At 35.3% G+C, this 26,911-nt stretch overlaps 1 protein-coding gene across 2 annotated transcripts in view; it reads right to left on the reverse strand.

Annotated features, from left to right (window-relative positions):
* Nucleotides 1-26,911, reverse strand: part of ITGBL1 (integrin subunit beta like 1) — a 128,353-nt gene that overhangs the window by 42,609 nt on the left and 58,833 nt on the right. For both annotated transcript variants that reach the window (XM_036390869.1, XM_036390878.1), the window contains exons 5-7: nt 26,307-26,447; nt 23,458-23,598; nt 19,004-19,150 (exon numbers count right to left, since the gene is read on the reverse strand). In XM_036390869.1, the coding sequence (XP_036246762.1) occupies nt 19,004-19,150; nt 23,458-23,598; nt 26,307-26,447 (429 nt within the window). The remainder of the gene's footprint in view (nt 1-19,003; nt 19,151-23,457; nt 23,599-26,306; nt 26,448-26,911) is intronic.

A 26,911-nucleotide genomic window follows, 5' to 3' on the forward strand; every position in this document is an offset into this window, starting at 1 on the left:
CTAAAAATAAACCTCAGTTTGGTTTATTGAACATATAGACAGAGTAGAATCATTAGCCTGCCATTATGCATCTACTCTCACACAAATCGAGCCATTTAAAAGACTCACCATGCAGTATTTTATCCTTCCTTAACACTAATGTGGTGTCTTTGAAAAAACAAATATTAAAAGGGATCTGAGCTATCTCAGTTTGAAGCAAGAGGTTACCTTGAAGGTACCTGCAAACCACAAAACCATCCTGTGATGTCTTCCTTCGTGAAACTCACAGCATTGCATACACTGTAAGTGTAAAAATCACACGGCAAGCTTTGCCACAGGCCCAGTTAGAATCACCCTTATTTGGGGCCTCCTGGAATGGAGAAGAGGTTCCACTAATCACATCACTTAGTGATGCTTACTATAGCATCATCTTTTACTATTGTTAGAAATGTTTGCCTTATTTTTTTATCTACCATTCTTTCCTATCCTGCTGGCTACTTAGCACTAATTGTAAAGAAATTCTGACTTTGGTACTACTTGACCTTATTTCAAACATACTATTACCCAAAACCAAGTGCAGTGCAATGAATATACAGTGCATTGAAAGTACACCTCCTGAATTATGATTTTTGGATTGCTTATTTGAAATACCCAGATATTTCTTTTTATGTGACATCAAGACCATGCAGAACATAGTTGTAATGAAATTCTATGCAAGTATTGACAGTTTGTGCTTTTACCTACCTGTACCATTCAGACCAGGTATTAGTAGTCATTATTCAGTCTTAGTCCACAACAGCAATCACCATCATTACACAAAATTTCATGCAACGATTTTTAGTCTTGATTTCATCTTGATTAAGGATAACTACCACTTGAGAAATGAATCAATTAAAACTGCATTGATTTTGTGGGAACAAGGAACTTTTTTTTCTCTTTGCTAAAGGGCCAGCCCTGGAATTAATGCTTACTTATTTTTAATTCTTTTATGGAGTAAAGGAGACAGTTTCAATGACCTGTCAGATAATTGGATTGCAAATGTTTATAGTAAGAAAAGTCTTTTAAAATCAAAATGCAGTCAGAGAAAGTGCTGGCTTCACATTCCAAATGAGAGTCATAGACTTTTCTTGAAGATACACCTTCATTCATAAATAAAACAGAAACTAATGACCTCAGTATGTGCCTGTATGGAATCCAAATATCAGAATTGTGAATTCTTTTTTCAAAGTTAAATTCAGTGGGCAAAACAGACCCAACCTGGAGAAAATTTTCACCATAAGAATAATATAAATATTTAACTATTAGCAATGAATATTTAATATCTGGTAAGAATAAACAGATCTTTAATTACTCGTTTGGGTACTTGGAAACAAAAAGGCAAACATTAAAACTAAACATATCTTATCCCTTTCCCATGTTCAGCTTCACTATTGCACTCAGGAGACTTCTTTCCTGCCATAAAGGGCACAGGGGGAAAGGGCAATGGAAGTTCTGGTCAGGTCATCTCTGCCTTCTTCCTCCTCACATTTCTCCCCTGCTCCGGTGTGGGTCCTCCATGGGCTTCAGTGGATGTGTTCTGCCATGGAGCACCTCCTTCTCCTTTTTTTCCTTCTCTCTAACCACAGTGTTCACACTGCTGTTTCTCTCTTCCCTGTCCATCATTTTCCAACATACACTTTCCCAGTGGCACCACTCCCTGTGTTTGAGGGCCTGAGCCATGCCCTGTGGTGGGTTGCCTGGAGTTGCCTGTAACCAACTCCCACCTCACAGAGGCTGTACCTGCAACCCCCACTACCACTTTGATATCTGCCACCAGCAGAGGAGAAAAAGAGAATGGATATTTTCCCAGTGTTTTTGCATTTCAAGTTCTTCTTCAATTTCAAAGTCTATTTTACATTATTTGGAGTTTATCCTTTTTTTTTTTTTACTTCTTTACTACTGAGCTATGTGTAGATATTCAGATACAGCAGGAACACTTCATCCTCTCATAAATGTTTCTACATTCAGCCTCCACTGTCTCCAAAGGAGTTTAAAAAAGCTGAGTAAAGGTTTACATCATACATGGATTATGTGACTTTTTGTGATTGATGACAGCGCCTTACACTGAAACATTTCTGCCATTATTAAGCAAATCATATTCTAGACACATACCAGTAATATGAAAATTCACCAAAACCTACTCAAAAAAATGTAAAAAATGTAGAGCACAACACATTTAGGATTCTGACAAGAGAGTTTAGAGACTGTAACCTGTTCCCTGTAATATAATGCAGAGTTCATTGCCTTTAGCACAGCACAATCCTTACTGACATAAAGTAATTCCACGTTAAGATTGTAATCAGGTCCCTGACTGGCTTATTTACTTGCCTCTGGAAGAAAACTGAAACATTCTGTTGGTTTTCTGAGCCAAGCTTTGCACTAAATTTAAAATAATAAAATTGCAGTGCTACTGAGATTCCATGAATGTCTGTGTAAGTAAATTCCACTCATTTGTTCACAGATATGAATTCTTACAGAGTCACAAGCAAGATAAATGAAAATTAAGATTTACATTTGAAATTATGATGCCTACAGTCATCCACCCTAACGATGACTAAACGCTCCAGCATCAGAAATCTAGGCATGTTAATACCCAAAGAGAACCTGCTGTATTGGAGGTGATATAGCCTTTTTCTAGCTCATAAAATATAGCTGTCAAGAAGTCACCCATCGCTGAGGAAAGAAATTTCTATTTTACAGGATTTTAAGTAGCATAAATCATTACAGCACTCCATTATCTAAATGATCTATTGCTCCACAATCCTTTTGAATTAATCTAGAAGAGATTATGTCACCTTGCTGATTCTGTTCAATGTGTAACACTCTGAAGACTTTAACACCAAGCTAGATAGACAAGATGGAATAATACCCAAAAATATCACAATATCAAATTTGTGATTATATGAGTCACTCCCATTGAGAAAGAACCACATTTAGCATCTCAGAAAAAACTCTTCAGAAATACAGATACATGTTATATGACAAAGTGACAGTCCATTTATGCAATTCCACATCAGTGGGCACTATTTCTAAGGTCATTTAGTCACTTAGTGTGAGTTATTGGTCACACCTAATGGAGCCTCAGATCTCATTTAAGATATTACTTACCACTGGCTATGTTTGCATGTCCTATTTGCATTGCAGCTAGATCCAGCCAACCCAAACACACCATGTCAAATGTCATAACTGTTTGCTGTAATGAGAATAGCCTCAAGTAGTTACAAGTTAAGCATAGAAGAAAGAAAAACTGCTGAACAGAACAAATCCTTGTAGATCACTTTTCTTTCTACAGAGTATCTGCCTTCATCATCCTTGAAAGTCTGTCATCTGATAAATTATCTATCTGATCTCAATAGAAACTGATACAACTTGCTTACACTGATGTTCAAGTTCCCTGCCCAGAAGACTGATGATCCCTGCAAGATGCTCCTAAGCTTGACAGTGCTCAACATCATGAATGGAATGAGAGGTTTACTCTGAAATTCATGTGACCTACTGTAAATATATTCACTGAGATGACCCAAGAGTAATTAATGTCTGAAGTTTGGTGTGTAAGATAATTTTAGAGGTGACAGATTTTTGCACAACTTGCTTTGATTTAGGTGCAACTGTTCATCATTACACTTACCATTTAATTTCAGACTTCTGGAAAACATGTGTTATTATTAGTTAATACATTTGTGTTTATATTTGTAATACCCTTCCTTCTGTCTTTCTGAGGTTTTTTTTTTTTTCCTGCATCTTTCTTTGTGGACATTGCCACCAAAGAACCCTTAAGGCTTAGGAAATGATAGAGCCATATTTACACTTCTTACAATTTCCCTCTATTCACCATTATCATTTTTGCTGTGTAAATTACTGAAAATTATTATAAAGTTATGATTATATGTTTATTATTCAATTGCTATTCCTCTGTATCCTTACAAAACCTGGACAAATATTTTCTTGACCATAAGATCATGGTGATATCTCCAGTCAAAAATCAGTCACCTAGGACTAGTCAGTGTAGAAAGTCAATAAACAAATTGACAGCTTCATATATACATGACCAAGAGACCTCTATGTTGATTACATCTTGCAGGTGTCTGTACTATATGATAATCAATGATGCATCACATTCCAATTTCTAAGGGATCATCTAAGGTCACCCAGAGGTATCAAAAAATCTTGGAATGTGTGATGTGAAACAAGAAGATAGCTAGTACAAAACAAAGTTCTGATTGTTCAGATTAGATATTCCTTTCTTTCTACATCCAGAAGAAGAGGGGAAAAGATCAGCATATTTCTTGCTTATGGTAACAGCTTTTAAGTATTAAAACATACTGAAACTATTAAAACAAAACTGTTACTCATCTGGGCACAAGCTCAAAAAAATGATACTAGAGGTAAAAACTTGAATAAAAAGATTCAGAATTCATAACATTTGCATGCCAACTCAAATTAAATATCAATCCAATAATGATAAAGTGGGTTAGTAGTCTGTGCTTTTTGGCAAAGGCATGGATTAGGATATTAAATAAATTTTAGTTCACAAATATTAAATTGTACCTCTAATTCAACAGATAAGCATACAACAGAATTCTAGTAAGTCATTACATACCTAGAAATGTCTGCATTTATTAGTGGCATTTCTGGTTTATATTAAATCCCTTTATCTTCAGAGTTCATTCAAAGCTTATATGAAACTTTAAAGTGTGGGAGACACTTTGAGCTACTCTTCAGTTATGCTCCAGTGCATGTTCTGTATAAAAATCTGAACCTTTGTGCAGTGGGGGATAAATACCTTATTTCTCTACATAAAATAATGTGATTCCTAATGTTTTGAGGTAGTATTTTCTCTGAGAAAGCACAGTTTCTGAAGGCCATTTCCAACAAAGACTGAGTAAATGGAATAACCTTTGGGTAGCAGAGCATTACTGATACACCTAAATATTCTCTCCATGGGCATTTTGCCCATAATCTTAAACACGGTTCAAACACCTTTCCTGACTCTCAACTTGGTTCTCTAACTACAAGGTCGTGACAAGAATCACCACTGCAAGCAGGTCACAACCCACAGAGCTTCTGATAGTCCTGGGAATAACAGATTTTTCTTCCAGTAAGCACAAATATGAAGTTAGGTGAAAGTCTAATTTTTTTCTTCTACGTTAGAGAGTGTTAAGTTTGTCCAGGTCAATTGACCTGCTGACACAGAGGGTCTTCTAACTTTATTCTTTAGTTTGACACAGCTGTACTTTATTAAAGGCTGAAGGTCACTGCAAAGGCTAGGTTTAGAAACTGAGCAATCGCTGGTATGAATTCATTATTTCACAGATACATATTCATTGTCACTAATAGTGGGTAGCTGGAAAGTGTTCTGCATTTGGCAGTCCCTCCTCCAGCCAGAGAAGCCTCATTTGCCCAGAATATGAGAGGCTGCTGCTCACACTCACCTTGAGCTCACATCTAGGTATGGATCAATTTTACAGGCATAATGTGATGGAATGTGTCCACATGTGATATCAAACTGAACCAAGTGTACTCTATTCCAGTATCCCAGCTGGGAAAATTACAGTTTTAGTCCACACACCTTCAGGGGTGTATGGCTCCTATCTATTGTTGGTGCCTGTGAAATAAACATTCAGCACATGCAAAAGCCACAATGATCAATAACTGGATTATGCACTGGAATATGCAATACATTTTGAATTTTAATGGATCTTGAAATATCTTCTACACTTCAGTTGTTCATTTTTCTTTGCAAAGGTCATGGATTCCAATATGATTAATGCATGAAAAATCTTCTAAAAAAGTTCCATCAACATACCTTTCTTTGAGAGCAGCCCTCTTATTTCAGCATGCATTGAAACAGAATTCCACAAAATTTCTTATGCCAGTGTACATCTCCTTGTTAACTTTACTGGGCTTTAGGTTAAGCATTGAAACAGGGAAAAAAAAAGCCACCAAACATTTGAAGAGCTATACACTACACCTGGTCTTGGGTCACTGAGTTATTCCCTCTTCTGGCACAGATCTACTACAGAAGAAATGGTTGTGTCTGTAGGTGCTGCAGACAGTAAGCAATAGCGCAGAAAAAAATTCTTTAAAGGAGTTTTCTAGAATGAAAGTAGCAATAATATTTAACACTTAACTCTCCATTAAGTATTCTAGCTCCCAAAAGAGGAAAAGAAAAACCATTTCCTCTTCCTCACCCAAAATAAAAGTAGAAATCACTGAGTTAATTACATCATTACATTATTCCATAATTACTTTCATTTTGGCAAAGAAACAAAAACCAGTAAGATTGCTTTGATGAATTAAAGTAAGGAATTCTGACAGACATTTCAAAGTAGCAGGCATGTATGATTTCCATGAAGACCCTGAAAAGCAAATGTCTATCATCCACTCTCCTTCCCCCCAAAAAAAACCTGGCAAAAAACTTTGAAACTGTTAGTTATTTAGTTAATATAAAGAATGCCATCTACCGGCAATAACAATAAGTAGCACTGTTTATGAGTTGCTAGGTGGGGTAAGGTTGCCACTTTCATACACTGCAAACAAGTCCTAAGGTCATTTCTTTAAAAATAAATCTCTAAATTTGAAAGAAGGTGTTATGTTCCAGGTTCCTCTTCAATATCTATTCTTAATCATTGCCTTATGTTTGGAAACAAGTCCCTAGTGGGAAATAACAGACTGGGTTCACAATCCACTCAGAAGGAAGGATGTTTTTGTGTGTGGTGCCACAGCCTTATAAACATACACAGCACCACCATAGTTACTAAATGGACACCTCTCACAATGAGCAGAAAGACATGTACAGCTATCAAGGGGTTGTTATTAATAAATTTACTCCAAACACACCATGTTCCTATGGTGGCCTCAGTGAGGCAGAAAATGCTATTAAAAGATTCTTGAGTAAACTGATGAAGGGACCCCACAAGACACCTAGTTTCACATTCAACATAAATTGAATTCCTACAAATTTTCAAAAACATTCATTGTTAAAGTGCTGTCATTTTGAAACATGTAATTAGGCAATGACTAATTTATAGTAAGTAAAGTAGATACTAATTACTTATAGTACCTATGAGAAAGAAAGATGCACATATTGCACTTCATAAATAATTAGGAGCAGCATTTCTGCAGATACGCTATCTTTAAAGTGACAACTATGACCCATGAGAGGGGAAAAAGGGGAAAAAACCCACAAACCAACAAACAGACAAAAAAATCCAAAACAACTAAAAAATCCAAAGGTTCAGATAACACCAGTAATGGTTATTATCTGATTTTCCCATCCCTCTCTACTTCTATGTCTCAGAGGGACCAGATTCAGCAAAGATTATTATGTTTATGAAACAGCAGCTTCTTGAATCTCGTATTTATCTGTTGCTCTGAAAAGCTGTGTAATGTAAGAAAGTTGTTTTGCTTGGTTTTACCCAACACTATGCTTTAAATTTTAGAACTGGAGAGCTGAGGTAACAGTAAATTTTACTGAAAGTATGATTTAATCAGAAGCACTTATTTTTTGGGTCATGTCTTTCCTTATTGGCTTTATGAAGCGTGATTAAAACGACAAACTAAAAAGAACAAAGACATGGACAAATATCTGACTTCAAGTATGCCATAAAATAATTTTTCTAACAGAACTGACAAAGCTGTCTCCTGAAAGTATTCTGAGCACTCGACAAATGAAGGTGGCAAGGAAAGGGCAAAGCATTTGAACCCACAGGCCTACTAGAAAAACTTCAGCAGTTCCTGTAAGAGAAGTGCATTAGTGGCACTCAGGAAACAAAATGACATAATGTATTACAGCAATTTCTAGTTCTTTCTTGTGAAACCCTGGCTCAGAAAGAGAACCACAAATTCTGGGACAAAGATTTTGACTGGGAAGAACTTTTGTTAGCAATTTCTCAGTATGGAGATTAGCTTTCAGCCTGACTTTTCCTGATTTTGAACTGTCCCCGAACTTTGCACAAGTTTTCTCCAAACTTAAATTGCAGAAAACAAGCTTACTGTAGCGTTATTTCCCCAGATTTCATATAAATATTTAGACTTATATCCCACAAATATTTTAAAGGTATTTAGGCTTTTTTTTTAAAGATACTTCCCACTATTTACTAGTAACTGCAAAAACTCTCAATGAGAGATCAAAAGCCAGTATTTCCCCCAGCTGCACTTCTCTCCATGTTCCTTGCTTCCATTTAAAATATTTAGTCCAGTCTGTACTCAGATCTCACAATACACAAACATCTCTAAAAGCGTGTAAAAGTAGGGAAACAATTCCATATCTCTCTCTCAGGGGGCTTATGCTTTCATTTCAGTTTTTCTGTGCAAAGCAAGGATACAAATGCTTATAAAATCACACGGAACAAAATATATTAAAGCACTTTCCACAAGAAAATGTTGCTGAGTTTTATAAATAGGTATTTAATGGACTTCCAAAACTCTAAAGAATATAGTTTTGCAGACATTTTACTTAACAGCAACTTAGAACACTTTTTAATTTTATCAGAAAAAAAGATGCTTTTTCAAGATACTGGGTTTTTTTCCCTCATAAATCAAATATTGATCACTATGTAGGCTCACACCAAAGAAGAAACCTCTGAAAGTAATACAGTAGAAATTCTGCTTAAATATCAGTCAGTTGATTTGAATTCAGCATTTGCTAAATGTATTAACTTCTAAAAGTTTGATTAAAGAAATATGGACTTTTTTTTCTTAATAGGAAACCCTACATACTTTGAAAATGAGATTAAATTACTTAATAAATTACCTTTGTTCTGACTCTTAGAAATACCTGTATCTCTAATGTACCAGTCAGTGCTTCATGCAAAGTTGGCAAACAGCACTTTGGAATTTAATAAAGCAGAACATAACTATTGATATAAACATGCAAGTCTAGTTTTGACTACCAGAAAAAAAAAGGCTTAGCTTTTTATTACCTTTCTTTCAAATAGAATATAAAGAAATTTTTAATCCTTGTCCCTATGTGCTTCAAATACCCTACTGATGTGCAGTTACCATGGGTCAGTTTATAACATAAGTAAAACATAGCAAAATACTTGCAGAAAAATAGGGAACTGCTCAAACAAGAAATTATGAAACAGATAAGCAAGTAAGCATTGATTAGGTTAGAACCTGGTCAGATTTAATTCTAGTTAAGAAAAAGGGTGATGTTTCATTTTTCCCACAGAATGATAGATCTCCTAAATTATTCTATCAAGTCCAGACTTCCTTTCCAAAAAGCAGATCCTAGAAAAACATGACATGGTATTCACCAACAATCTGAATATTTGCAATTCTTAACAGTTTTTAGCTTAAAAATTGGTTTCATTTGAGTTTTCAGGATCTTTCAGGTATTTTAAGTAAAAATTTTTATAAGCACAAAGTAAGGCAGAAATCAAATTACTCAATCAGCCTAGGAACCTATTAATCATCTATCATACTATACAAAAACAATTTGGGGTCAGAACTGATCAATTTATTTTACACAAGTTGCTGCCTTGAAGGTGCAGAGCAGATAACAGGTTCAGAGTAAGTGGTGGGTCCTTGACATTGTGTACTGGAAATTCCTTTCTGTCACCTTTTCCTGAAGGCCTCCTAGCTACCACACCAACTTCAGTGCAGAAAGAAATTCAATCTTCATGAGAATAACCACAGTATTTGACAGATGTCTCTTTACTTGTGAATTAAATTGGTCTGGGACAGTTCCCTGGCACTGAGGCCAACTGGCATGGAAGAAATGGCATCTGTACTATCAAAACATCTTCCATGAAGGCAGCCTCATCCAGACTGCCTACTGGGACCCATCACTAGCCCACATCAATTCCTGAGCTTCTAGTAGGAATTATTTGGAGAGAATCCTAGCTAGCACAGGGCAAAAGTGGCCCAGTGGCTTTTCTATCAATCCAGCTTTAGACAAGCATGTTTCAGTGCCTTGGGGTGCCACAGAACTATTTAATTTACTAGTAAAGATGTCACTGCGAAGGCAGTCAAAAGACTCTAAAATGACAAGTATTCAGGAAAAGGACTTTTATCTGCATATCAACAGCAGAGGTTCCTTGCTCCAGCAGACTTCTATTACCTTTATTTATACTGTAGTAAGACATTACATTTGGGGTAAATAATTTGGTAAATTGCAATGATTCATAGAACTCAAATGCCGGCATCTAAAGGTTAGCCTGATAGTAATTCTTTTAAGGACAATAGGATAAATTATGAATTATAGCAATTCATATTGTAGTAACATAGACATATAGAAGAAATGGGAAAGTAATTTCTGATTTAGAAATACAATCATTCCACCAAAACAAAGGCTGAAGTATCATATTTTTATGTCTAGTTAAATTTAAGATGAACTTCACCCAGAACATTCTTCTGTGTTTACAACAGCTAGCATCTATTTACCATGATGACTTGACTCTGTTGTGCACACACAAGTGCATTTCCAAATGCAAGTTGACTCATGCACTAATATTTCAATATACATACATTTCTTATGGTGATGAGTAAATATTTTCGACAATACAAACAATCTCAGTTTTTGCTGCATCGTACAACTTCATGACTTTACAGGAGATATTTGTTCTAGTGAACAAACTGTGAAATCTAATCAGCTCTTGCATAAGCACATGCACACATCTCAATTGCTTCTTTTTTCCAGCAGAGATTCTTTTGGAATATTTCCTCTTACTGTGATTTAACTAAGAATACTTGATATACCAAAGTCATGAGAGAAGGTACCTAAAGGTACTTCCATTTCAAATAGCTATGTCACTTGCACAAACGCAAAATTAACTTGCATCTATGTCTCATGTTGTATGCATTGCAAAAGCGTTCATTCTTAAAATTACCCTTGCACATTACAATGAATAATTTTTTCATCAGTGTGAATAATTCCTGTATCTCTGAAAGTACTCAAGACATTCATAAACCCTGACTTCTGGTCAGACATCTGAAGTGAACCAAAATAGGATGACAATTTGGAGCAGCAAAAATCTAAGCTACTTTAAAAATTAATAATAATTTTAATTGGTTATATCTTCACTGACTGGAATGCATAGCTTACATTCTACCTCCTTAAAATCAGTTTATTATATAAAAAGTCAAATGTATTTCATGTATGTTAGGCATCCTTCAGCAGAAACAAAAGAAACTTCAAATCTCTGACTGTCAGGATTTAGTGCTTAAAAACATGCAGTTTCTCTGTCCAGCATTGACAACAATATATTTGTTTTCTAGGCTCTTACAAGCACATACCATCCATCAGAGGCCTTGATGCGTTGTGGGTCTATCTGCAGCTCACTATCTAATCAAATGAAAGAGACAGACCAGAATGTAGATTTAGAGGAAGTCTAGTATAAATGAGTGTCAGTCCAGTCTTTGATTAGGTAATAGCAATTATGATAATTACAGCAATCCTCTGCTGGAAAACATTCTAAAATTGCCAGCCTGTAGCAAAGTGTAGCACTTACAAGAATCCACTATTTCTGAACATTTTTAATCCTAAGCATGTTCTTTCAGTTGTAAACAGCATAATTTGGCTTGCTAATTTAAGACAATGATCTACTACAAATATTAATATATAGGTAAATAGACATTAATATATAGGTGAATTCTTCTAAAATATAGTAATCATCTACATTTATAAGTCTCACTAGAATACAAATAGAACAAGCATTAAAATTTAACCCAAATTCACACATAGTATTAGGGAAAACTATTATTTCTCACACACTGTTTTTCTGGATAACAATTTCGATATTGAGACTTTTGTATTATAGAAGAAATAGGTAAATATGATTAAACAAATAGGTGAATATGATTTTTTCCCCCCTCGGTTTGCATTTTGTATTATGTTCCCCACTCTGCTAAAGAAATCAAGTTCAAACAATTTGAAAAAAACACGGGTGCCTGAAAAAAAGGCCAACTACGTCCAAGATTCACTAACAACTACTGAATAATGACTTTTAGAGTAGCAAACGAGAGTCAGAAAAATTGAAATGGGGAAATAAAGGTAAAGAAAATTAATCAAGACTGGGATATGGAAGACACTGTGCACAGAAGATAGCTAGCTGTCAGAAAGGCAGTCCTGGCCTTCAAGGTCTCTCACAGATGTTTTCATTCACAGATGTCATTTCACAGATGAAAGAGGTCCTTGTTGGAGAAAGAATTATGATCAAGAGAACAAGAATGAGGAAGACATCACACCCAAGAAGTTTGCAAAGTGTGCAGAAGTGGTAGCATTTCAGAGGCATGACTGAGAAAATAAGAGGTATTTTTCATATTGTCAGTGGTCAGGGCTTACAGCCATCAGAAAAACACTTGAGCAGTTAAGTCTGTTATTTCACAGATTTTCTGCCATTTGTACCCTAACCATTCTTACCCTTCAGATTAACCTTACCTAAACAAGTGCTTCCAAACACACTCCAATAGGCATATGGTTGGAAAAAATCCCATGTAAACTGGCTGTGATTAGCAAGGCCTCCAACCTTGAGGCTTTCTCCAGCTCTAAGACTGCAAAGCTTCTTTTAAATCTTTTCTTGATCAGGTGGTCTGTAGCAGACACCTACCACACTCATAATAAGTAATCACATATTAATATATCACAGATGAATAATCAGATATATCATATATAAATAATTGATCTGGCCTCTTAAATATTCCATTTAAACATCAGAATTTTTTTTGTCCTTTACTGCCTTATTTACTGGTGAGAATAAAATGAAATATATTTTAATGAAAACATGCTATATTGAAAAAGAGCATGCTAAATTAATGTTGGTGAGCTGGCATCTGTGGTAGTTACTCTACCAGCCACTGATGCCATGGTTTAAAGATTCCTTTCTTATAATGGGCTTTTATCCCATAGCCTTTATTCCTAAGTATTATCCTAAACCAGATGCATTATTTTTCCTCAATTCTTTACTGCTTCTCAAAATTCTTACCATGAAAACAAGTGAGAAAATTCAGAACAGTAAAAAGTTCTATTACAGAATTACCACACACTTGTAATATCACCTGCATCTCAGAGACAGACATCTTCCAACACACCCTGCTTCTTCCAGAACAGATTAAGAAAGCATTTATGCAGATACAAAGTACTTCATGAACCATTTTTTTACTACTTAATTATAAGCACTGCCAGTAAGGGTTCACCAAAAATATTAAATGTTCTCCTTTAGTTCCTCTGTCCCTACTTGATGTCTCCCAGAAATACAACAGTATAAGGTAAAAACAGCAAGGAGTGCTATAGGTGGGTCATAAGTAAGTATCTTTCTCTACAGAGAAAAACTGAAGTGATGAGCTCCTGAGCACTTTCTCATTTCAAAAAAAAAAAAAACCCAGAAAAAAATTAAAATTTGGAAGCTTTCCTAACAAAGACAGCTTCCAGAAGATCCTGCTTCAATTTAGAGAGAAAGGCTCAAACAGAGCCTGAATCAGAGAAGCTGTTTAAAATCAGTGATCTAAACTATTAATATACAAATCTAAAAGGAGTGGGATCCAACTATTTATTTCTATTTTTTCCTTAGACTTCAACAGACAACAAGTGGAGTGCAAAGTGCCAGTCCAGCATATAAGAGTATTCCAAATTGTATGACAAATGCTGTTATACCAGCTCATTCAGCATTAAAGTAATAGCACAGCAAGAGTACCTCTCTGCTTGAAGCACACAGATGTAGAAGAGCTTGATCTCAAAGTTGATGAGATGCAAGCTAGAGATGTGACACATGACTTGAATTTGTGTTCTGTTCTTGTTACACCAGCTGATAATGCTACTTGCTGCCAGGCTGTCAACTATAGTGCTTTAATTAAGACCTCCTTCAGAATGCAGGGGTCATGCAAAATGAATGGAAACAGCATGCCAAATTCAGAGATGATGTACATTAGAGTAATTTACACTTCAATTAAACAGCACAATTTGCATAATAAGGGGCTGCAGTAAAGAGCTAGTAGCAAGGGTAGTAACCTAGATTTTACCTTAGGATTGTTTATACTTTTCTGCTCTGACCCCATCCTGTCATGTAGAAAGTATAGCGAATTATTCAAATAGCAACTTCCACTATCATCTCTCCTTACTGAGTCAACAAGCCATAAGCTTCAGAAGCAATGTTCTTCTGTAAGTGTCTAATAGAAACAGGAAATTTCTTTTGTTTATCAATTTTGGCAATGTCATACTAGGGGGAGACCCCAAAGTCCTTAACTAATAACTGCACTTAGAACAAAAGAACCAAAACTATAACATTATAGAACTATACTCAATGAGGTTCCAGTGGTAATGGAACAGAACTAGTTCTCCTGATGTGACACATGCCACCAGCAGCCTTTCTACCCTTTTAAGGCATCATACCCAGATGTAGGGACTTACCTGTTGTAGAGATGAAAAGATCAGGTTTCCACATTACAGTTTGTATACATTTAAAAATCTTGAATATTTACTGAATTATGTAATTCAAAGGTTATATGAAGCTATAGTAGTTAATGATCCAACCCAAAATTATGCACAAGCTGAGTGTTTAATGTCATCTTTTCCATGAGTCATATAAGACTTCACAAAGGTCAGAAGACAGTTGTATAGTTATACCTGGTTTTAGGCAGCTATTTAGCACATTATTTTTATCTAGGTTCCATCTACTCTCGTCACTGCACAGATACGATTATCTCATGTGTGTTTCTCTTTCCTTCTGTTTATATTCTCCATTTTGTATCAACTGGAATCTACCACAGTTGATACAACAATTTCTATGCAATGAGATGTTTGAGAGCAGCACAAACTGTGTATCATACAAAAAGACACACAAGATGCTCCAGAAAAGGATTAAGTCTTTGCAGCAAGCACTGGCCAATGGCTCTGCTCTGTGGAGTCATCACTGACCTTTGCTTTCAGACTTCAGGAGATGGTATCTGGCCAGACTGGCAATAGCATTACAGAACACAAGGGACTGAGTCACTGTCTTAGCTCACCAAAGGAATCTTTAAGAATGCATTGAACACTGTTGCTCTTCCACTAAGATAATCAAAATCTAATAATTTTAAATGGAGAAAAAAGGGCAAAGTTATTGCTGTTGGTAAACTTTCAAAATGACACACAATTTTTGAATGAATGATTTAGTGTTTTGAAAATGGGGCTTGGGGGCCTTTTCAAAAACAACAGAAATCTTTTATGTAGAGAACCAAAAAATCCCTTCATTTTTCAGTTAGCCCATGCTAGAGCATAAGTGTAAGGGGGAATTTCACCAATAAAGAAATAGTTTCATTTTCTCCATGTGACAAATAAATAAAAGCAATTTTAGAGAAGATATTTAAATGCTAAAATACCAATAAGAATATTTTTTCCATTATCTGGCTTTGTAAATCTGCCATGGAATGGCTGCACTCACCAAGGGTAAGTGAGGAAAACAAGATTTTTTTGAGAAAACCTCTCTCATCTATTATTCTCAAAACCTAATATTTTTATTTTCAATTCTCTTCCTAAAGTCTTTTTTATTAAAACTATTTTTACATCTGCTTTGTACCTGAAGGGAAAACTCAAGTGAGTGATGTGCATTTTAAAGAGAAAATGGTTTGTCTTTTCCCTTAATCCTGACAAAAATATAGTACCTCTTTATTTCAAACCATAATGATTTTTGGTATGTTTTTTCCTTTATGTCTGACACTGGTCTTGATGTACAGTGTGTTCTTAAAAGTAACAGATTTTCACTGTGAAAAAGTGAAAGTTTTACATCTAAGCTAAAAGTCACGGAGCAAGTTGGAAAAAAAAGCAACACTCTTGGGAATAAGAGCATAGAAGGAATTCTTCACTTTATATGAATGATCATGCCTAGAATCAATCCTCACCCTCAAAAGACTTTTGTAGGGAAAGTAATTTTTGGAAAGTACTTAATAGGTTTTTATTCCCAAAATTTTCTTGTAATCTTCTCTCACCTTATACATAGCCTCGTATATGGTATAGACAACCTGATTGATGTAATAGAGAGAATTTATAATTGCTCTGTCTTTATAAGACCATTTCAGCGTGCAGACATTTTCCTTTGCTACTCAGCATGTCAATGGAAGACTTCTCTCTCCTTCACCCACTGGAGCAGCTAAGAAATATAAGACTATGGTGTAATACTTTTCTGGCAGCCTCTATGATATCCCCACATGCTGAGCAGCACCCATGAAACAGCTTGCTATTCTTGTGAGTGGGGAAAATCAGGAAGGGAATTACAGTCTGAAATCAAAGGTCGTTTCATCTACCCTCAGAAGAGCAAAATACAGACTGAGAAATCCTAATTTATAGCATTTTATAGAAAGTGGTTATCTAATTGTGTTCCTCTAACCTCTTTTCAATTCTCTATAATTTTTAATACAACTTTTATATACTCCTGATACGTTAAAGGTTACAAACCCTCATTTTCTTTCCCTGTTCTTTCTTTTCTATACCTTTTTTTCTCTTCTTGAGATTACACGACTGATAGTTACAGGATTCTCAAAATCTGGGTGGGAATGCACCAATTCTCTTAGTTCCTATTGCTGTAAACATCAAAAGTATCTAAATCTAAAAAAAAAGGTACAGATGAACAGAATACAGTCTTTAAGGAAACAATACATGGCCAAATCATAAAGTCATGCACCTGCATCTCTGAGAATTCTGTTGTGTATTCTATTCCATACAGGAACTGCCTTACCAAAAAATCCCACTAAATAAGGACATTAAGTACTCAACTTTGGCAGTACAGTGGATTAGTGACCTGGGCAAGGATAACTGTTGTTGTACCATCATTTTCAAATGGAAAAGACAAAATCTCCTTTTCCTTTTCAGACTCTCCTCATCACACAATCCTCTCTAAGGACATCAGAAAAATTTGGGATGTTTTTACAATTCTATAGTGTTTCCCACTCCTGAAGACTTGAAATCAATTGTATTTGATTAGAAAACCTTATTTTGATTCATCTGCTCGTATCACACTTCTTCCCATGACAAGAAGTGAGATTTCCAAATGGCCCCAAATTTAACTATGCAAGTCCAATGACAATTTTTCATAGGAACTAACCCCTACTTTAGCAGTTCAGAAATTTTCTTACACTTTTCTTTTATTTAAAGGATCATGGAAAAAGGGGAAATTCAAGGAGTCCAGGGTAAAAAAAAATACACTGTCTAGTAAAACAAAGATGAGTAGACCAAAACATCTTCCCAATGTCTTAAACAAAATTGTTCATAGAACTAAAACAAGATACCGCTTTCCATTTTTAAATGGAAGTTTTCATGGGGATTTTTTTTTTCTAGCCTGGAATTGCAGAATGTCTTGTTCCTTCAATACAGCAGCTGTCTATCATATTATGTCCTACATCCACATATGTGCCTTTTGCACTCCTTGAATACCTTAGTGATCTCTTCTTGTTTGAAAGTCAAAGTTCATTGAAAGCCACTATCAATTAAGCATTTGTTCCCATCGATACTGCTTTTGAAAATGTTGACCAACAGGTCACTCAGTCAAACTATTTCACCTGAAAATTACCTATTTCACTGCCAGGATCTCAACAGCAGAACACTGCCAACATCATTAGGTGTTTATGCAGAAGGCCAAAAGGGTAGAATTTGTCATTAATGTTAAAATCTTTATATTTACTCTTCTTATTGTACTCAATTTTAAAAATTCAATATTATACATTTATTCAAATTAAACTTGTTTTTATGATTTTTGTTTTTCCTCTGTCTTCACAGAGGACAATGCAACTAAATCATAGAACTGACTCCAAGCTCTCAAGATACATGACTTTTTGTGAAGCAGATGAAAAAAGAGAGCTTCAACATCCATAAGGACAAGAAAAAAAAGAAACAGTATTAAAAAAATAAAAAATTGACTCAAAAGCCAATGCTCCTTTCTTTTAGTTATCATTCCTGCAAGCATGAAAAATAAAATGCAGTTAATTCTCTACAGATGCCCATTCTCCAACTAACTTGTAGCAAAAAATTCTGTTGTAAAATTTTAGCAGGAAAAGAGAGAGACAATTAACTGGAAAACTGAAGCTTAGTTAAGAAAAGAGCAAGCAACTGTCTGTTAATACATAGTTCTTTTAAGATACTCCTAATACTACATTTAGGAAGTAAATGAGCTGCTATACAATTACAGGGGGAAAATGGTACAATTATCACAGAGATAACTTGGGTGAACAGCATACAATTTTTGACTATGTTAGATAGTATTAGTGAAAGAATAAATCACAAATGAACTGACATTAAGGGTCAAATGCAGTCCTTCAAGAGAAGCTTTAGGCCTATCCCAGAAAATACTTAAATGGGCAGAATTCATAACAACTTCAATTACCAGTTCTGGAAATATTCTGTCTTGTATTTACTTTTCTCTCTTCTCTCTGCAGAAAACCACATTTCACACAGTGACAGAGGAAAATTAGGTCCTTTTACTTCTGAGAAAAATTGCTTGCAATGTATCTTTTAAGTGAGTGCATGACTTAGTGGGTATTTTTAGTCAAAGCTCTTAAAAAGGCTACAGTGTCACAAAGAAATGCTTTCAAATGAAAAGCCAATGGCCAACTAGCAAACTGTGCTGAAGCTCAGCTGCATTTTATAGAAGTCAGTCCTGCACTTAATGGGCAGTTTCTTAGAGTAAATCCAAACAGTCCTTATCACAATGGTGCCACAACATTTTACACAGGCTGAAAATCCTATGCTGCTTTTGTCAAAAAATGCCCAGACTAAATCCATGTTTTTAATCTATCTTTAGTAAAGACTTAACTACAGCAATTTTCAAAGCATCCTTGAAAACCTTCAAAATGAATGTTAAGACATGTAAAATAAAACACAAAGAAGGAAAAAATATGTGACCTCTGTATTCTTCTCCTCCCTCCTCCTAAATCACAAGTTATACAGGTGTAATTCATGCACAGTAAGCTAAGAAGGTACACATTTTTCATTACTAGTAATGCTGGGCATCTGTAAAAATTCTTTTAATGGAAGTACATTTAAAGGGCATGAAAATTCTTCCAGAAATGTGCTTACCTCTTCCAGAGCAAGGTAAATTGGAATTTCCTTGGCATTTCTTAGCACTTTCTTCAACTGACATTGGACACGAATGTGGATGTTCACACTTTTTCCCAGTCCATCCTTCTTTACAGTCACATCTTCCACAATTACACTGTCCATGACCTTTATAATGAATACAATTCAAGATTAACCTCCATTCTGGTGAGGTATAAAAAACTCTTAATTGGATGAACTTTATCAAAGTTGGAGCTTCATTCAGTAATGAGACTTGCAAAAAATACAACCAATCCATTATACCTACTTTTGTTTCTGAAAATAGCACTGTCTACCATTCCATTTTGACCATATTCCCCTTTCTGTTTTTTTCCTTAAGGGATGTTTAGCCACTTAGCACATGGTCTAATGCAAAAGGGTGGAATAGAGATTAAAAATACACATTTTACCACCATTTGGAAATGTGGAATGTCATAAGGCAATATTTACTTTTATGTTCTTTTTCTACCATGGTTGCAGCATATTCTCTAAGAGATATATCAAAACCATCCTTTATCTACTTGCAATCAACATGATCCACTAGAGACAATCATTGTCTCATAAATTCCAAGCCTCAAACCAGTGTCTTCTACTAAACAGTGAAATACAAATAATAAAATTTTGAAATATTGGACATAATCAATTCTCATTTCAGTAGGACAATTAGATGTGGTTTTTGCTATCTTACGGCATGTCTGAGACTATTCCCTGCACATATATTTCCTTTATATAAAAGCAAACATATGCAATTTTTCTTGAGCTTTTCTCAAGAAAAACTAAAAAAAAAAGATAATTGTCCTTCTCCCTCTTTATGCTCTTTGCAAGAAGCATTGAGATTCTGGCAATGCAAAATGTTCCTAAGAAAAGCCTGAGAATCAGCAAAACAATATTCCTTGCCATAAAATCAAATATCTATTTTCATGAGCTCAGACAGCAGTTTAAATCTCTCACAATTTTCACACAGTTGTCATTCATTGGACACAGGACCAAAGCATTGCTCCAATGTCCATTTTTCTATACATGTTCTTCTTGAAAGCCATAGTAACAGATTTATATCTCTTTTTAACCAACTTGCACTTAAGTACCAATTTATAAAATGTATTAGTTTATTAGTTCACAAGGAGAAAATGGGAGGAAGCAATCATTCTAGGACTCATCAGATTACTTCCCAAAATGCAAGTCTTATTAACTGCACAAAATAACTTTTCTTTACATTAGTTGTTTTCATTGAAAAGCATTACAGGCTTCCTCTTGTTTAGAGGATAAGTTTAGATTAGATTACAAGGAAGAAATTCTTTACTGTGGGAATGGTGAGGCTCTGGAACAAGCTGCCTAGAGAAGCTGTGGGTGCCCATCCCTTGAAATATTCAAGGGATGCCTGGATGGGGATTTGAGCAACCCAGTCTACTGGAAGGTGTCCCTGCAGGGAAGGAGTCCCTGGTAGTGGTTGAAACCAGATGATTTTTAAGGTTTCTTCCAACACAAACCGTTCTCTGATCCCATAATTCTTTCCTTTGCTTTCATGTGTACCTGCTGACAGGTTGTGAATTGGATTTATGATCCCTGACCCAGAGAGATACTTATGGGAGGATTAGATATTTTCATACAATAGTTTCTTTGCTAAAGCCACAGCACAGGAACTAATGAAATGTGTCACCAGACAAATTTTCTTAATGGAAGCATGTTTTCTTCCCATGTCAATTCATGAGAGCTATTATCTCTTTAAATTAAGATAATCACTTTAATGTCAAGAAGACTTCTGAAAGACAATAATTCAGGAACATCCTGAATGGCACTTTAGGTGTTAAAAGAAGGCATCTAGTAGTCAGTATGATATACTGTGAAATAAAGTCACCTCAAGTCATATGAAGTTTCTGGAGGGAGCTGCCCTCGTGTGATGTTAAATCCTCACATCAGGGCTGTCAATTCCTGTTGTTTGTATTTTATTGAATAAACATAGAATTTCATTCAGTCACAGTGAAGCTCTTTACATGAAAACAGGATTTCCTATAATTTCTCTATGCTACTCAGGACAAAGTAGTTGCCTGTCTCTACCTATTAGGTAGACAGAACAAGACAATTTTGTATCATCTCTTTTTGATGAAGGTTTTAAGAGAGATGGATTATTTTCCCTAATCTAACTAATCACTCTTGGATTCATCCCAAATCAATTTACAAATAATTGTGAGAAACAATGAGGTTATTTTTCAGATAGACCTAATGCATGTACACTTTGTGCAATAAAAATTTCATGTAAGCAATTAAAAAACCTGTCCCACTACAATTCCTCTATTAAATGTTTGATTTAATTGCAGATTCTGCCTGACTACCACAATAAACCAAAATTAAAACTTATGCATCTTTTCTATTTCTGAAACAAGACTAAACAGCATGACTAGAAGATATTGTTAACACTGCTTCATGTGCAAATGGATTTTTTTGCACAATCTATTTTAGGAAAGTATACTTGGATGGCCAGCTAAGACTAAATTAGGGTTTTCTAAAACATAATGGAAAGGGACTGGATAAAAAAAATTAGTACTAAAATTTTTGATGAGGAGATGGAAAAACAAAATTATACTTGAGTTTTAGTCACACCAAGCAAGCCATATGAGTCCTTCCTTTCATATCTAAGTTTTCTTCATTTACAGTTATGTCTGTGTAACAAAGACCAATGTACCAGTCCTTAATCCAATGCCAAATGGCAATATCTTCCCCCAATCTCATTTGTATCTGTCTGTACTTTCTTACCCTCTGCTTTCTTACAACCATTACCATCCTGGGCAGCAGCAGCTGCAAAGGCAGTATTGTCCAGGAAAGGGGAGTTCATGCATGACTTTTTCAGTTTCACAGCATTAGTTGTAGATGACAAGGTTTGATTTAATTTAATTAGGTCTCAAACTCTTGTGTTCACCATTAACTATAGAATGCATTTACCTTGTTGATTTGTAGCTTTGCATTCCTTAGCTGATGCTGATATTTTGATCAGTCCCTGAGTGCTAAAATCCCTGACAGCAACACAGTGATACATTCAAAAACTGACAACCAACTCAATCTTCCTGCTGCTCTCATGACTTTGTGACTGCACACAGCTCTACATCATTCCAGCTTATTCATTAAATAAATGCTTAAATAAATATATAATATCTGCAAGTGGTTGAACAGTAACTAGTAAACTAAGTCACTGAAGGTTTTTGGAATAGCTTCTTTTCCCCCCATTTTATTAGCTAGTGATTCCTCTAAATTTATTAAAACCAAAACAAAAAAACCCAAACCAAACCAAAAAATAAAAAAAAAACCCACACAAAAAAAGCCCCACAACTGTTGAGAAACTTTTTACTTTTTAAACAGGCAAATAAAAAGCTGAACATTTTATGTACCGTGCTAGTTTCAACTTTCTTTCTCTACTACAGACAACTCCAGTGATCTTTCTGTGGGACATATCTAACTCTAGGAATAGGAGGAAAATATATGACAACATTATTGTCCTTGATGTGACTGCATTCTTCCTGTTATTAATTAGGCCAGACCAGGTTTTTACAGGATGCACTGAACCTGACAACCTCCAATCTGTAAAGTCCCTTTGAAATCACATTCATTTGCTTTTGCAGAATTCCTATGTGCACAAATTGCATGCTGTGTATTGAACGAAGTCCTTCTCTCCCACCTAGTGTTACCATCTTTATTAGTATTCACACAAAATTGCATGCAAAGTCTCTCTCAGAATCTCAGCTTTTGTTAGCTGATACATGGAACATCTAAACTGCAAAACCATGGCTGGATGGATGGATGAATGAATGGATGGATATTAATTGTTTTGGATATAATGCTCTCAAGTCCAAGTAGAAGAAAAATGAAGATGGATGTGTCTAAGATGTACAGTCTGGGCGACAGCTACAGAAGTGCAGCTGGGCCACATATTCATATTTTTCAAGTATTGATGCTCTACTTGGTCTTATGTCAATTTGTCTCATGTATTCTTAGGGGACTGTTTTCCATTGACTCATTTACTTACTCTTCCTTGAATTTCTTCTTCTTTATTATCATCTATCTCTCTGCCATACAAAATGAAACAACAACACAGTCCGATTTAATGAACTTTCCGATTTTCCCAAGAAATGATACACCTAAATTTTAAATTTTCAACCATTATCCAGTTCATTAGGTTACTGTGAACACAAAAGTATTAGAAGAATCTAAAAGATTCTTCCTAAAAGAATCTAATATTTATAGGATTTTGTTACATGGCATGGAAAAAAATACATAATTATGTCTTTAATTTAAAAAGCCTCCTCCAAGCCCCGTCCTGCCCCCCAAGCTTGGTATATTTTACGATAGGAAAATGAGAATTGGAGCACTAGGGAAGAGGAAGATCAGACCAGTTTGAAGGTTTTTTATAAAACTACACCTAAGTCCCCTTTACACACAAACCTTACCTGAACAGAAGTCATCAGAATATCTGTCATACACTGCTTTGCAGTTTCTTTCATCACACTCACAAGTATCTCCATGAATATCTCCCCAGTCTCCAGTTGGGTCCACATCATGGCACGTACATTCCCCACATACACATGTGCCTAAAAATGTAAAAAAAAAAATTACAATTAAAAAAAAAGACAGAGATAGAAGATTAACTGTGTAATTTAGAGTAACAGCACTTTGATTACAGGAATTTACACTTGTGAATTTTCAGTGCTCACAGAGATGCAATTTCAAAGCTGCAAGTGATAATCTTGAGTGTGCGCTTATCCTCTATGATTTGAAACCTTCTATGGTTATTTAGTAGCAATACTTTAAACAAAAAAATTGGCTTCCTGTTCATGTTTCTTTTTGCTGTTGAGCCTTGCTAGGAGTCAACAAGAAATGTAGCTCACAGAACAGTTGTACATCTTTGACATCAACAGTAATTTGCCCTGTCAGTAATGACAATAAAAATCAATTCTGTTTAAATGACTTGGGCTTGGGCACAGGGGATAATTAATGGTTGATAAAGCATAAACATTTAAACAACAAGAGAATCCAAATTAACACAGCCGAAAATGTCTGGGAAGTCATTCTTTACCTAAGAAGAACAGCAGCACAGATCTACATGAAAGGATACACCTCCACTTTCCCAAGTCAATATTCAGGGCCACACCCTGTTGCTTACAATAAGAAGAAATGTGAATAACAGAAAACAAATTTGCATATTTTACTAATATGCAGAGAATATGAACCCTACTTATTTAGGAAAATCTGAGCGAAAACCCCCAATCAACAAGAACAACAACAAATTTCCTTATTCAGAAATCCAAATATGCTTTAGGGCAACACACTCACTACTTTTTTTGAGATGCTAACAGGCTCACAGAAGCAGCCTGACCTTACTGAATGCATGCAGTTCATTTTTTGCAGAGTGGCTTCACCTTCTGCTACTCTGCCAACACATTTGTCATCATATTTAGGTTGCTCTAAACAATATAATGTGTTTGAGGACAACAGGACAGGATGACTAAACAGTACACTTAGATATGGGCACATTCTCTAATAAAAGGAGAAGCTTTACACAACCCAGCATGCATGACATGAGCAGGAAGAGCTACAGCCCTATATAATGCTAAGAACCCTGAGACAGCCCTCAAGAAACCTGTGCCTAATTTTTTATATTTTCACAATTCAGTGGCATTACTAAAGAAGAAAAAAACCATCCAACCAACCAACCAAACCAGGAAATGCCTCTGGAGAGTGATTAATCCTCCAAGAAACAACTTCAAATTAATTTAGATCAGCTGTCCTGGATGTCAGAATGCAGAACATAATCTCATCAAAGTTTAAAAATCTAAATTTTCACATGTGGTCTAAACTGTTTGACTAGATAGTGCAGGGGAAAAGATAAGAAAAATTTATCCATCTTAGCACTGAAGGAGGGTGGGTAGCAAGGTTAGCCTCAATATTTGATTTTTAGAAGGCTCAAGACTGGCAAGATGAACTGTACTTATATCACAAGATGTATAAACACAGAAAACTGGGTAAGTAGGACTAAATGGAGCAGAAATACTTTGCTGGAAAGCAACTTCACATTGTCAGAAGCCTACAAAACTCTTATGAAGATAAAATCACAAATACATGAGAGGCTAAAGGCATGAAAGTATCACACAAATGTACCTTTGCATTGGAGGCTGCAGCTACTCAGAGCATCAGCTATGCTATTCACATAATTTCTCCTATTGCAATGCTAGTTTAAAGAAATAATCACACATTAAAATTTCATATTTGATTAAAAGCTTGCTTTGACGAGAAATTCTTTGCCAAGAAATTACTTTCTCAGTGCAAAGAAAGCATCTGATATGATGACACTTTGATACCTATTATTTCCAGAACTACATGAAAATTTTATGCTGAAGTCTCGAGACTAAATGAACCTACATGATCTCTGTATTTGAGCCAAAGTTTCAATTTGAGCCTAATTATGAGAAGAGAGGTTTCTAAATGCTCTCAGGATGATTGGATGTTCACAATACAGCAGGTTTTGCCAGTAGAGATGCTTTTAAGAGAAGTATCTATGTGACTCTTGCTTATGTACTACTATAATTATTCTGGTTTATTGCCAAAAAGAACACCCTATTTTTTTAACTCCTTGTTCACAGCAGCTAGTGAAAAGCAACCTTATTTTGTGTTTGTTTTTTTTTCCAAAAATGGGAAAAATTTAGACAGAAGTATAAAGTAAAATTCAAATTCCAAAACTGTGTGCAGATAAAACCTTATGTAGTTAGAAAAACTGTGTGAAGTTTATACATTCCTCAGCATTGTTACTGAACACTTCACAGGTGTTTTTTTGATTGTAGTGGAAATTAAATGCTTTGTGTTTTCATTTGCCCCATTCTCCATTTCCAAATTCCATTGTGGGTCTTAAGTCTTCTTTAAGAGTGATTGACATACAGTTCTGTGACCTTACAGCACCAATCTGTTTAAAGTCAAAAATCTGGTAATATTTATTTTGCAAGGCAGGTCTCTTACCAAAACAAATATGTACTAAATAACAAATTATCCTGCTCAGTCTTATTACAAAAATAAAGAATGAGAACAACTTGAGTTTACTTAATCAAGAAGTGGATGTGAATATGTGTAAGTTTATACCTAAACACAGGTAACTACCCAGTTGAAAGTGTATATCCAGAGCTGAAATAGGTGAGAACAAGTAGAAACTCTCAGCAAACACAATCTATGTCCTACTGTACTGAATGCATAGAGTGAAATAAAAGCCAACTATATAAACATGTCTAGAAAGTCCATGCAAATGACACACCTCTGTTGCTGCAGATTTTGCCATCTGGAGATGTGCATCTCTTCTTGATCTCCCAGGGGGTGATGTCACACTGGAATTCACATTTATCTCCATGCCAACCAGCCTCACAGTAACAGTTTCCACAGTAACACTTTCCATGGCCTTAAGCCAAAACAAATTTTGTACAGTGAGAAAGAGGCAAGTTTTTAAAAGGCATTAACAATTTCACTGTTTTGATCTTTTCTTTTAAAAACTTTTACCGCTAGATTCAGAATAGTAACAATTTATAGTCCATGTATGAATACGTAAAATCAGACAAAAGATATCTAAACTACACTTTTCCCCTCTATTTTAGAGCTGGTTTTCCTTTAACCATAGATTAATCAATAAACACTAACTGACAAGATAATTTTTATAATTTTTTTTTTTTTTTACTTTATGGATAAATTTTGAAGACTGTAATCATTAAAATTTAAGCACAGCTTTACACATCAATGTAGGACACATACTTGGCCTGTCTAATAACACATTGTGTGTTCTTGACTCCTCAGCTAGTTGCAGTAAGGAGATCTTGATTTATTACACACCAACTACATTGTATATGGCTTCCCTTCTTCCCCTCTGTC

This window comes from Molothrus ater, chromosome 2 (genome assembly GCF_012460135.2).
Source record: "Molothrus ater isolate BHLD 08-10-18 breed brown headed cowbird chromosome 2, BPBGC_Mater_1.1, whole genome shotgun sequence".
NCBI lineage: Eukaryota > Metazoa > Chordata > Aves > Passeriformes > Icteridae > Molothrus > Molothrus ater.